Source organism: Trichosurus vulpecula, chromosome 2 (assembly GCF_011100635.1).
Source record: "Trichosurus vulpecula isolate mTriVul1 chromosome 2, mTriVul1.pri, whole genome shotgun sequence".
In the NCBI taxonomy this organism is placed as follows: Eukaryota; Metazoa; Chordata; class Mammalia; order Diprotodontia; family Phalangeridae; genus Trichosurus; species Trichosurus vulpecula.
In genome coordinates, this window is record NC_050574.1 from 75,989,439 (window position 1) to 76,003,779 (window position 14,341).

At 42.7% G+C, this 14,341-nt stretch overlaps 1 protein-coding gene across 1 annotated transcript in view; it reads left to right on the top strand.

Annotated features, from left to right (window-relative positions):
- The first annotated feature begins 568 nt into the window (after window positions 1-568).
- GRIK3 (glutamate ionotropic receptor kainate type subunit 3) overlaps window positions 569-14,341 on the top strand; it is a 151,186-nt gene continuing 137,413 nt past the window's right edge. The window contains exons 1-2 of the mRNA XM_036743758.1: window positions 569-689; window positions 10,026-10,202. Coding sequence (XP_036599653.1) covers window positions 569-689; window positions 10,026-10,202 — 298 coding nt within the window. The remainder of the gene's footprint in view (window positions 690-10,025; window positions 10,203-14,341) is intronic.

Consider the following 14,341-nt stretch of genomic DNA (forward strand, 5'->3'; position numbering starts at 1 on the left):
GTTGAAGGACTGATGATGAAATATGAGGCAGGTGAGCTTGTGAGTGTCCTGCCTGTGAACAAGTTTCATGGGAGAGCTCCCACCTCTGAGATATTCTCCCTGCAAGAAATCCCATTTGTGAGAGAATCTACCTGCTGGAGGTGCTGGCTACAAGAGCGCAGTCTTTTAGAGATAAGGCTGTAAGGGTTTCTAGCTTGGACAGCTCCCACCTGCGAGAGTTCTCACTAGCAAGGTGTCTGACTGCTTGGTCAGGTAGGAACTCCATACTAGAGAATCACAAATAATTTTGCTTCTCCCTTACAAATAAAATGCACATTGCTTGATTCTAGGGACCCTGTCATTTCAATTGTATTTTCTTTATTTAAAAAAATAATAAGAAAAAAGAACCAGAAGTTGATTCTAATTAAGGCGGTTTCTTGACTGCTCTCTCAGGATCTCTAGAGATCAATTAGCTGGCTTTTAAGCTAAAATGCAGCAGCTGAATAAGTATTTAACCTGCATAGCAATTGGTATTTAAAATACAGGAAGATGTGGCAGTGAGGAAGAGGGGGAGGGCTCTACTTCGTTCATGGCCTACGCCCTGGTTTCCCCCAGTCTACATCCTCCCTCTTCCAGGATCTCAGAAATACCCCCGAGCTTTGACCTACTGCTGCCTGAGCCCCGGAAGCTCAGGCTGCCAGCCTGCCAGTGTTAGCATTATTATTCATCAAGTCAACACTATGTCTTCCCTGTTTCTGAAGTTTGCTAATGAGCCCAGCTTCTTACTCTTGCTTGTCATAAATTTGCCGCCCAGAGAATAGCCCCTCCCCCTCAGCTTAGCCCCATTAGCTAGGCATGAGCCTCTCCTGTACTCACTAGTGACCCAGTAGCAGCTGCAGCAGGCAGAAGATTTATTCAATATGGACATCCAGCCTGGGCTATGATGGTGCATGGGGCATCATAGAGGAGGTGAGAAAGAAATCGATCCTTTTCTCTTTTCAGTGGAGACAGTCTAAAGAGTTCATTAGCTTGGCAGTACAGTGTTGAGAAAAGAGTAATGACCTGGGAGCCCAAAAATGTAGATTAAAACCTCTGCTCTGCCACTAACTCAGTATATGACCCTGGGCAAGTTGCTTCATCTCACCAAGTCTCAGCTTCCTTATCTGTAAAACAATGGTCTCCAGTCTTCCTTAGATTAACTAAAACTATTCAAAAATGGAATCATCTACCATAGGAGGTAGTGGCATCTCCTTCCCTGGGGGTCTTTAAGAGGTTTGTATGACTATGGCACACTCCTGCACAAAAATCTTCAGTGGTTGTTTGTTATTCCTGGAACAAAGTATAAACTTCTCAACTTAGAGCTTAAAGCCCTTTATAATCTTGATCCTTTCCAGACTTATTGAATATTGCCCCTTTACATACTCCCTCTACATTCCAGCCCAACCAGCCTACTTTCTATTACTCAAACTTGGTCCTCTATCTCCCCCTCCCCCCACCCTGTACCTTTGTACCTTTGCACAGGCTGCCCATTAAACCTGGAATGTTCTCCCTCCTAACGTCTACCTCATAAAAGCTCTGGCTTCTTCAAGGCTCAACTCATGTGCCGTACAGTATGGAAATCTTTTCCTTTTTGGAACACTCTCCCTCCTCATCTCCACCTCCTGGCTTCACTGGCTTCCTTTAAATTTCAGTTTAACTCTTATCTTCTGCAAAGAAGCCTTTCCTAGTCCCAATCTTAGTGCCTCCCTTCTGGAAATTGTTTCCAATTTATCTCGTATATATCTTGTTTGTACACAGTTGTTTTCATGCTTTCTCCTGAATTAGATTGTAAGTTCCTTGAGAAAGGGACTTTTCTTTTTCTTTCTTCCTCTTTCTCTCTCTCTCTCTCTCTTTCTCTCTCCCCCCTCCCCCGCTCCTTTCTTTCTTTGTTTCCCCAGGGCTTAATGTAGTTCCTGGCACAAAGTAGATGCCTAATAAATGCAAGTTGACTGACAAAGGGATCTCTTTAATTGTTAGCGCTCTCTCACTCGTCTTTAATCGAGTATGCACATCTTTATTTGTTTACATGTTTCTCTATTAGCCCAGTACAGTATGAACTCTTTGAGGGCAGGGAATAGTTCTCATTTTGCTGCTATATACTCTGCACCGAGGAGCAATGAGCTTTAATGAAGAGCCTTGAACCTGGGATCAAGAAAACCTTGGTTAACATTCTGCCTCTAATAACCACTAACTGCGCTATGATAAGCAAGTCACTTCGTAATAGCTAGTGCTTATATAGCACTTTAAGGTTTGAAAAACACATGATGAATATTTTCTCATTTTGTCTCACAACAACCCTGGGAGGTAGGCGCTATTATTATCCCCATTTTGCAGATAAGGAAACTGAGGTAGAGATTAAGTGACTTACCCAGGTTCATACCACTAATAAGTAGCTCAGGCAGGATTTGAACTCAGGTCTTCCCGATTCTAGTCCCAAAGTTACATCCACTGTGTCACCTAGCTACTTTGTTCACATAATCTCGCTCAGCCTCAGTTTCTTCATCTGTATAATGAGGAGGAGGGAAAATAATGTAACCTCTCAGCGTTATTGTAAAACTCAAATAATTTTATACCTACCCATCAACAAACATTTACCAAATGTCTACAATGTGCCAAGAACTGTGCTAAGCACTGGGGATCCAAATTCAAAATGGGGATGGTCCATGTCTTCAATGGGCTTGCATTTTGTAAGTCTTAAAGTGCTACCCCATTGCCAGATATTGTTAGCAATTGTTTCTTGTTGGATTGAATTGAACTCAATTGTATGACCATTTCTTGGGTATGTTCTTTTCATAGAGGGGATTCTTATTCGAGTACAGGTTGGACTAGACCAAAGCTTTTTAACTGTATTTTGATCGGATGGACCCCTCAGACACTCTGCTAAAGTCTGTGGACCTAAACAGAAGAATGGATTTAAATGCATAAAATAAAATAAATAGGCATTGAAAGGAAATCAATTTTATTGAAATAAAGATGCAATTTCCCCTCCTCCAAGTCAATAGATCCTTAAAATAGATCCTTAAACCCCGTGGGGGCCCCTGGACCCCACATTTAGTACCCCTGAATCAGTTGGTCTCAGAAGTCCATCTTAACTGGGCATTCTCAGATTCTGTTTTAATATTCTGTTTCTGAAAGGTAGCAGCTACATTGCAAAAGGACTGGACTTTAAGTCATAACCAATTAATCAATTAACAAGCACTTTTCCAGCTCTTAATATATACCAGTCACTGGGAGTATAAATCCAAATGAAATAGCCTCACCTTCAGGAAACTTTGATTCTATCAGGAGTGACACCATGTATTAATCAGTCAGTCAATATAAATCAACAAGCATTTATTAAGCACCTACTCTGTATAAGGCACTCTTCTAAGCACTGGACAAAGAGTTCAGGAAGACCTTAGAGCTCATATAATCCAATCATCTCATTTTACATCTGGGGAAATCAAGGCCCAGGGAAGGTTTCTGCAAAATGAGGGTGACCATCGCCCATTGCCAGGGCTTGGAGAGGGCTTTCTCCACCAACACTCTGAGATTTGGAAATGGTTGAGGCAAAATTCAGACCCATCTCCCGACTCCATCCTTTCTGAATGCTAGGAAGCATCCTAGGAAAGACGCTTGCCACACCTTTCTCAGGGGACCGCTGTGTTTATTTCATGAACCTTACAGCCCCATAGTGAGAAAAGCTGTTATTAAGCCCTTTCCCAGATCTCAAATTCCCCTCCATCCTTGGCCGTTTCCTCGGTTTCCGCTGGTGGATATTAAATCCTTTGACTAAGGCCTGACTCTGAAAACAAATAAAAAATTCACAGAGGGGAGTGTGTGTGCGTGTGTGCATGCGTGCATGTGTGTGTGTGTGTGTGTGTGTGTGTGTGTGTGTGTGTGTACACATGTTGTGACGTCTCGGTTGGTCTTTGAGATGAGAGCAATGGGGCCTGTTTTGCAGACAGTCTCACTGATCTATCAGCCTGTTTTTTTTCCCAGCCAGTCCCTTCACTTCTCTTCTGTCAGCTTCATGGTTAACCACAAGGGGAGGGAGGAGGCAGAGGAGATCGGGGAGAAGGAAAGAGCACTGAGGTATCATTCCTCTGGTGTTCTGCTCACCCACTTCCCCAGCATAATGACACCCCCGCCTCCTTTTCTGGGCCTCTGGTAGCAAGCCAAGCTGCCAGAGATCCTCTGGCCTAGGTCGATAGAGAAATATTTGACTTGCATGTCCCTGTGTTGTACAGACAAAACTTGACATACGGCAGATCAATTAAAACAACACAAGGGGAGCCCATGGGGTCAATTGAGAGCTGTCCCACAGGGACGGGAAAATGAGAACTCCTTATGCCTCTGTCGTCACCCAAGCAGGCTCCTCCTTCTGCCTGCCCTGTCTCTAGTAATCACTCAGGCTCCAAATCTCAGGGTCACCTCTGACTCCTCCCTGTCCTTCATCTCTATCCCCCACGTATTGTCAGTTCCTCTGCTCTGTTGATTTCCTCTCTTCTCAAGATCTCATATCTGTAGTTGGAATAAAAAATTTGGTCGTAGAGAGTAGGAATAGGTCTTCCTCCCTTCGAATGTAAGCTTCCTAGAGGGTAGGGTATATTTTGCTTCTATCTTTGTATACCCAGTGCTTAGCATACTGCCTGGCACATAGTAGGTGCTTAAGGAACCAGCTAACATAGGGTTAAAGGGCCATAGATTTAAAACAGGAAGGGACTTTGCAGGCCATGGAGCTCAGTTTTCCCGTTTTGCAGATGAGGAAGCTAAGTCATGGAGAGTTAAATCCCAGGGTCACACAGTAATTAGTAAGTATTGGGAGTGAAATTTAAACCTAATTTTTCCTGAATCCAAGGGCAATACCCAATTTATAAGGAAAGCTACCTTCCTCTTCTTGGTGGAGAAGATGGAGACTATGGAGACAGAATGTTGTATACATTTTCAGATGTGGTAAATGTAACCACTTATTTAGCTAGGATCCTAAAGTTGGGGCCAGAAGAAGTCTTAGAGGTCATCTAATCCAAAGGCTTCAGTTTCCTCTGGGAAGTGGCATGGAGGCCTAACCCCAACAAGATAAGTCACAAGTTCACCCATCAGGCCTGAAGACCTAGGGAAGAAGCCTGAGCTTCCAATGGAAGGGAGATGAGGGGGATGGATGGCCATAAATAAGACCGCATGATGACATGGCAGGCAGGAAAGTGATAGATTGATGCTAGCTATTAATTACATGTTATGTGAAAGGCCCAGTGCTGGAGTCTACAAAATGTTAAGAATATTACATTCAATAAATTCAGATTTGACACTTTTAGTAAGCACCTACTAGGGGAAAAACACTGTTCTGGGCAAAGGGAATAAGAAGATGAAGAACTTTGGTGCCCCAAAAGAAGGGCTTTGCAATAAATGGAGAGAGGTCAGGAGAAGGGAAACTTGATTTTGGTGAGAGTCATGGAACGGGGTCTGGGCCAGCCTCTCCAAGGTTGGCAATGAGTTCAGTGGAAGGCATAGGACCACATTATTGATAATCAAGAGACCTAGGAATAAACCCTGGCTCTTTCACTCACTTGTTTAACACTTTGAGCAAATCTCATTCTTGGTCTCATCTTCCCAATCTTTAAAATGAGGCCTGATGCTGGTGATGGCTGTAGGGCTGGATCAAGCAAGAACCTAGCAAGATGCAATTCAGATCCAAAGATATTTCTGATAACAAACTTGGTAGATTAAAGGAAGCTGTAAGTATAGCATCACCACCACAACCACCACCACCACACGCATCTCATCCCTTCTCTCTTGCCCAAGCCCTATTTGACAGGAAAAATTCCAGTGTTCCAGTAGTGGCTATCAGAGACTAAGGCACAATATTATGGTCCCAGTAATGGAAGGGTTGCTTTGCAATGGAGCAGCAAGAGGCCTAGGAAGAAAGCTGTATAGCAATTACAAGAACATAAGGGGAGGATGGGCTTCAGAGGAAGCAGGACTGACTATAGTGTGACCAGAGGACTGAATTAACTGTATGCTAAGTGGAATTGTTCCACTATGACTATGGTCTGAAGCCAAAGGCTCTTTGAGGCTGACCAGAGTAGGTAGGTAGGTAACAAGCATTTTAAAAACTCCGTGTGATGTAACAGACACTGTGCTCATTTCATCCTCATAACAACCCTTGGAGGTATGTGCTATTATCGTCCCCATTTTAGAGTTGAGGAAACTGAGGTAGACAGAAGTTAAGTGACTCATCCACAGTCGCACAGCTACTAAGTGTCTGATGCTGGATTTAAACTCAGGTCTTCCTAACTCCAGGCCCAGCGTTCTATTAACTGCACCACCTAGAATAGTGTGATGGGGAGGGTCAGGCTGGTATGATGCCTACAGGAGTTGTAGGGAAGGGGGTATAAGAGAGGAATTATTAGCTCTGAAGGGGGCTTCTGTTTTAGCCTTGGCATTTACTGCTTTTATGGGCTAGTGAGCATAGTATGCCCTCCCCCACAGTCCTGCCTTTGGGTGGTATGTGGGGAGGTGGTCAAGAAGGTTCTGAACTCACTCCCAAAGTGTGGGAATCTGCCTCCTCTTGAACTCACTCCCCAAGTCTGGGAATCTGTCTCGTCTTCACTGGCTATGGTGGTACATTTACTGCTGGTCAGGTGCAATTGTTGTAACATAATAGAGTTGGATCAGATAGTCCCTCTGGTCTAGTACCATTCCAGAGAATCCCAGTAGATTGTGAGTTTCTTTAGGGCAGGGACTGTCTTTTGCCTTTTTTGTGTCTCTAGAACTTAGTGCTATGCTTGGAAAATAGTAGGCACTTGATATTTATTGACCAGCTAAGAAGTTGTATTCTACTCTTTATGTTCTGAGGTGCCATCCAGTTCTGACAGTTTATGCTCTCTCTTCTAAGGCAGGCTGAGCTCTTACCTCCTATGTTCTAAGGTCCCTTCTAGCTTTGGCATTCTTTGTTTTTTCTTTCAAGCTCTCTTCTAGTTCCCACTCTATAATCTATGTTCCAAGATCCATTATAGCTATGACATACTATGTAGTGAGGCCCATTCCAGCTATGATACCTATGTCCTATGTTCTAAGCTTCCTTCCAGATCTCACACTCTGGGTTCTATGTTCTAGAGAATCTCCCAGCTCTGATGTTTTCATTCTGTGGAAGGTTTTGCAGGCCACACAGACCTTCTCCAGTGGCTCCTGCCCCTACTACTTTGTGGGCCCAATCCTTGGGCCTCAATTTCCTTAGCAACTCCAGAGACTCAGTTCCTTGGCGCCATTGTTTTAAAGCTGAAAGCAATGACAATTATTTTCATAATTAACTAGCTCTTCAAATTAATGCCAATTACACTATGCAATCATGATTAAGACTATGCATTAATCAACTGTGCCAACCTACTTATTAGCCTCTTTAAATAATGATCATGGGGAATGTATGGGAAGGAAGGAAAGGAGCCAGGAGAAGCCAAGATCAGTGGCTTGTTCCCTCGAGGACATACCTGGAAAAGAATTCTCACTCAGAACAGCTGCTGCCTTTCTCTGTATGAACAAAACTATGATGGGATCCTTTACATGTATAAAATCCCATTTTGTATTAAGGTTCCCTGTTAACAGTATGATATGTTATAGGGAAAAATGAACCCTGGATTGAGAAGGCAGGAAATCTTGGGTTCCAGTCCCTGCTGTGGCAATGGAGAGCCATGTGACCTTGGGCAGATCCCTTCTTGTCTCTGGGCCTCAGTTTCTCCCTGTGTGCAATGAAGGAGTTGGACTAGATCTCTAGGTTCCCTCTGAACTCAGACAAATTGTAGCTCTTGCCAGATCATCATTCTCTCAAATATTTTAACCCCTATATGTTTTCATGCCATTAAGGATTTTTTTAGTTCTACCTACTTCTGTTCATGGCCTTGGGACCATGGTTAGTTTTTGCTTACACTAATGGAGGTGAACAGAGGCATAGAAAATAAAAAATGACAGCTCATTCAAGAGTCATTTCCTCTTAGCTTTAGAGAATGTTTTGGGGCTCATGTTTAAGTATGGGTCTGATGGGTATTCCAGGAACTCACATCAAAGACAAGAAAGAAGCTTGGATGACTCAGGAGATGCTGGAACCCAGCCCCCCAGCTATTTCTTTGGATTGGGGTGGGACTCTACTCTCCCTTGTCCCTCAGCAGTCACTTAAGCAGAGATGCTGTTCCCTCCATCATCTCTCAGCTAGCCTGTCTTCTTATTATCAACAACAAGCATTTATTAAGTTGTTAAGTGTTCCTCTCTCGAAAAGATTCCCTGCTGTATGTAAAGCGAGATCAATTAGAGATTTTGAGATGTCAACACACAGAGAGATGTTAGGGGAGTGAGTAATTCAGCAGAGTGGATGAGGGTCATCACCAGAGGGAGGGGGATACCAACAGAACAAGCCATTTAGAAAAGGGGGTGCTATTCATTAATAGAAAGCACTAATCAGTACAACAAATAACCCAGAAGCAAAAGTGATTGCTAGTGGTCAACAGACGCAGGTATCAACACAGAAAGCAATTCCAGAGGAAGCTATGCCACAGTGAGTCCCCAGCTGGCAATAAATTTGAAAAGCTTCTCTGCCAAGGAAAGTTGCTGGTATAGACAGGAGAGTGTATCAGGCTGCTCTCCAACTAGGGTCTGACCCCTTGGCAGAGCCACAAGTTCACATGGATAATATTCTGGGAGGTTTTTCTGAGATTGCTTGTTCAGAGGAGGGGCTGGTCCCTGGGGAAGCCATCCTTGCTCTCAATGACTGCCCTCACCTCCTCTGATTCAGAATGTGAATGTTTCCAGAGGATAGAGCCTTGATGGGAGCTGGGGTCCTGGAGATCATTTCCTCTCACTCCTACCCCAAAGATAGACTCCTCCCCACTGAGGACTCCAGTTATATTGTATATATAGTCCTGGATTAGGAGTCACAAAGAGCTGCTTCCCACACTTAACCATCCCTGTGACCCTAGTTAAGTCACTTCCCTTCTCTGACTCTGTTTCTTTATCTGTGAAATTAGCTCTTACCTTATAATGTGGTCATACAGGTGAAGTGAGATATAATATATGTTGTTGTTGTGTTTGTCCTTCATTCTCTAAGAGGACATCAGGAAAATGATGACACAACTTGCAGTTGACTTTGATTTGAGTGAAGGAGGTCTGTGCAACCAGCCTCACTTTCTCCTCCAGAGCCATCTGGGTCCAGTGACCAGATATTCATCAGGATGACTGGAAATGGCCCAGGATACAATGGGAGACCCTTGCCCTTTTAGGCTAGGGCCTTTTCATGTACTCATTTAGGTGGAGCAGAGGGTAAGAGGACTGGACTTGAAAGTCAGGAAGACCTGAGTTCCAATCCAGCCTCAGCTACTTACTAGCTACCTGACCCTGGGCAAGTCCTTTATTCTCTGGCTGCCTCAGTTTCTTCAACTATAAAATAAGGATAATAGTACTTACATTACAGGGCTATTATGAATATAAAGTGAGATAACGTTTTAAAGTACTTTATAAACCTTGAAGCATTATATAAATACTAGTTACTATTATTACAAACCTTAAAACCTACTAGCTAGCTATTATAGATGGAGTGAGGTGGAAAGGAAGGGGATTAGACTTGCTGCCAAAGAACTGAAGCTGCTGTTCCTAGGAACCCCCTCTCTCCTTAATCATCTACCAGCCTTTTCTTTGCCCAGGCATTCACCTCCCTGGTCTGGTCCTCAGTTTCCTCACTTATATACTAGTGTGCTTCCACAGCTGTGGGTGCCCCCTCTCTGAGGAAGGTTGGCTTCCAATCCATTCCAGTCCAACAAATATTTATTAAATATCTGGGCTAGGATGCAGAGATACAAAAACAAAAGGAAAATGGTCCCTGCCTTAGGTAGTGCAGTGCATAGACTAGTGGGCCTGGAGTCAAGAAGACCTGAGTTTATGGCTTCTCCCTCCCTGATCTTTGACTGCTATGGGTTTGACTTCTGCCTGGGGAATACAGAGGAGAGTTTCTCAGTACAGCTAACCCTAAGGTCTCTTTATTACAGGGGGAATCTTTGAGTATGCAGATGGGCCCAATGCTCAGGTAATGAATGCAGAGGAGCAAGCCTTCCGATTTTCTGCCAATATCATCAACAGAAACAGGACTTTGCTACCCAATACCACCTTGACCTATGATATTCAGAGGATACACTTCCACGACAGCTTTGAAGCCACTAAGAAAGGTAAGTTTGTAATCTCTTCTTGACCATTCTCTTCCTGGGAGAAAGGATTTCCCCTAGCCCCAATTGCCTAGAGGTCTTAGAACCATGGCCAAGAATATGGAATTAGGCATTGGAGATCATTGCTGGTCCCATCAGAATTAGGAAGTCTACTTATTTTGAGTTCTGTTAGGGGAAGCAATTGAGAGAGAAGAAAAGAAAAAGAGAGAAGATGAAGATTGAGGTTAAAGAAAAGAGGAGAAGGGGATAAGAGGGAGGGAGAAGGAGAAAGAGAGATAAGTGAAGGAAAAGAAAGTAGAAGAAGAGACAATTCTTCTTGGGAAAAAAGGATTTCCTCTAGCCTTAACTGTGTAAATGCCTTAAAAACCATGGCTAAGAATATGAAGTTGGAAGTGCATGGTGTTCCCATCAGACTTAGGAAAACTACTTATTTCTAGTTCTGTTGGGGGGTAGCAACTGAGATAAAGAGAAAGATGGGAGAGGAAGAGAGATGACAAAAAAGAGAGGGAAAGGGAAAAAAAGAGAAAGAGAGAAGACAAAAAAGGGATAAATGAAGATGAGGAAGAAAGCAGGTAAAGGGGAGAGATAAGAGGGGAAAGAGATGATAGGAAAATGAAAAGTAGAGGTGAAAAGGAAAAGGAAAAGGAAAGTGAAAGAGAGGTAAAGAGTGGGAGAAGAAGAAGAGGCTCGACATTGTGAAAGGAAGAGAAAGGGAAAAGCTGAGGGGAAAAGTGGGAAAAGAAGAGGATGAAGGAAGATAGATGAGGAAAAGTTGCAAGTGGGGGAGAGGAATGACAGAGGACAAAATGGCAAGAGAGGGAAAAGAAGGGGAAAGGAAGAGAGAAGGAGGAGAGAAGATGAAAGAAAGAGAAAAGAAAGTGGTAAAAACTATTGGGGTGGCAATTCAGAGACAGGGAAAGACAGAGGGAGAGGAAAAGAAAGGGACTAGTGAAAGGAAGAAAGCATGAGAATGGAGAAAGGAATATAGTTGGAGAAGAGAGGGGCAAGAGGGGAAAAGGAAGAAAGGGAGGAGAAAAACATAAGGAGAGAAGAGGAAAGAAGAATAAGAAGAAGCTGAATGACCAGATCCAAGGAATAGTTATTAAGAAATAGACATCAGCTTGTGAGAAGTGTCTAATGGAGTGCCCCAGAAATCCATCACTGGTTCAATTAGTCAACTAGCATTTATTAAGCACTTTTGATGTGCTGCGAATCATGCTATATCTGATTTTTTTAGCCCAATGTTGTTAGACATTTTTGTTAATAACCTGGATGAATGTACAGATGGTATGTTAATAACATTTTGAAGCTTATACAAATCAGAAAATGATGGCTTAATGTTAGGGGGGATGTCAAGTGACAGTTAGGATCCAAAGGGATATTAACAAGGTGGAACATTGAACTGGGTTGAATAATGTGAATTTTAATAGGGATAAATATAAAGTCTTATGCTTGTAGGTTCAAAATATGTTTAGCTTCAAAATATCAGTCTCACAAGTCTAAGTTGAAGAAGGGGTGGCTAGACAGCACTTTCAATGAAAAAAGTCTGGAGGTTTTAGAGAATTGCAAACTCAATACGAGTAAACTATGGGACACATCAACCAAAAAAGTTCATGAGATCTTAGACTATATTGAGAAGTAATGAAACAGCAGCTCTCCAGAACAAACCTCTAGAGACCATGCTTCCTTTCTGGAGAAGCTAATTCACTCAGATTTGAATTCTCTTCTGGGGCTGAGTGATGTGTGCTCACTATGGGGTGAATGAGTGAAAAGTCACCTATCTATACCTGGTTGGTCTCAGACAATGTCTCACCTGCCATCCACCTACCCACCCGGAAACCAAGGTCTGTCCAGCATGAAGACTTTGCCATCTTCCCTGCCATACTCTACACCTAATTATTGATATGTTGTCTCCTCCATAGTCTGTGAGATCTGTGAAGGCAGGGGTTGTGTTTTCACTTTTCTTTGTACACCAAGCACAGTGCCTGACACATAGTAAGTACTTAATTTGTGTTGATTGACTGACATCTTCTCCCTCCCTCCCTTCCCACCTCTTGCTCTGGGAAGAGTAATCGAATCAGTGCTATCATGGCTACTAGGAAAAGTGTGACAACTTACCGACCTTTCACTCGGCTCACCATCACAGTTACTCCCCATACCCTAAAACTATCTTTGCTCTCTACCACTCCCCTCTATGTCTTATCTGGCCCTACTGGAATGTAATTCCCTTGAAGGCAGAAACTTTCACTACAGTACCTAGCATTTTGCCTGGTACATAGTAGGCGCTTAATAAATGTCTTTTTGTTCATTAATTGCCAGCAGAATAAAAGAGTTGATAGCCTCATCTTGCTCTGTCTGGGTCAGACTATAACTGGACTATTCTCATTAGTTTGGGGTACCTAATTCCTAAGAATAGCATCAATAAGCTAAAGAGTGCCTCAAGATCATATGACTATTAATTGAATGAACTGGGATGGAGCAGTGTTTAGCCTGGAGAGAAAAGTTAGAAGACATGATAGTAGTCTATCATGTCTATCATGTATTTGAAGAAGTGACATATGGAAAAGGGACTAAACTTGGCTCAGAATTAGGAGTGATGGATAGACATTGCAGAATGGCAGACTTCCTAACCATTATAGCTATCTAAAAGTGGAATGAGTTGGTGGTGGTTCCCTTTCCTTGGAGGTTTTCAAGTAAAAACAGGATAATCACTTTGGAGGATTTTTTACATTATTTTTTGTATTTCTTTGTTTTATTTTTTTTTCAATTACATTACAAAAATTTTTAACATTTGCTTTTTAAAATTTTGAATTCCAAATTCTCTCCCTCTCATCCCTTCTCACCTTGAGAAAGCAAGCAATTTGATATAGATCATACATGTGAAGCCATGCAAAACATTTCCATATTATCCATGTTGAAAAAGAAAACACAGATTAAAAAACCAAGAAGAAAAATAGAGCAAAAAAGTGTGTTTCAAATTGAATTCAGATTCCAAACATTTTCTTTGGAGGTAGATAGCATTTTTATCATAAGTTCTTGAGAATTGTCTTGGATCGTTATATTGCTGAGAATAGTTAAGTCATTCAGAGTTAATCCTCATATTGCTGTTACTGTGTACAATGTTCTCCCATACAATGCTCTGTTCACTTTACTTTGCATCAGCTCATATAAGTCTTCCCAGGTTTTTCTGAAACCATCCTATGCTCATTACAACCATATACCACAACTTGTTCAGCCATTCACCAATTGATGGACATCCTTTGGGGAATATTTTAGAAATGATTCGCAACTGAGCATGGACCCTCCCAACCCTGAGATGGAAACAGAGGTAAAAGTGAAAGGAAAGAAGCAGAAGATTGAGGGAAGAAAGGGGAGAGTGAGGAAGAGAAGAGAGAAGTAGAAGAAAGAGAATGAGAGGAAGTAGGAGGAAGAGGAAGCAGAATTGGGGAAAAGAAAATTGATGGAAACAGAGAGGAGAAGGAAAAAAAGGAGAAATGGGATGGGGAGAAAGAAGGAAGAGGAAGGAAAGAAATAAAGTAGGAGAAGGAATAGAAGAAGAGAGAAAAGAGAAGTGCTTAGGACCCTGAATATGTGATTTTTTTTTCTCAGGATGTGGGAAAAGATAAATCTCAACCAATCAGACCAAGTTCTCAAGTAAGTCCCCTCTGGGCATGGGAACTTAGCCCAACAACACCCTTAGCAACACTTTTGTTGGGTCAAGGCCTGGAAGGCCTGTCTCAGTGCAAGGGATCCTGGCCTTGTGAAGCTGAGCATTTCAATGGTTCCGTCCTTTCCCTGGCACCTCAAGGAAGTAGTCTTGCTTTGTTAATGCTACCTCCCAGGTTCTCACACTTGTGGGAACTGAAGCTATCATTCATGGTTCTGCCACACTCTATAGTCCTACTATATTAGGACTAGTGCTTTGAGAGTCTCCAAGATTCCTACTCTCCCTCCAGGAGCCTCCTGATGAAGATCTCCTGGGGCTCTGATCTAAAACCAGAGTCTTCCAACAGGAGGCACAGAGATCCCCAGCCTATCATTGGAAAGCCAAATTCACAAAGTAGTGCCCAGGATGGGGTGAGAGACTGAAGAGCCAGCAAAATATGGGGCAAAGGACTCTGCATTCACCTTAGCCTGGTCTT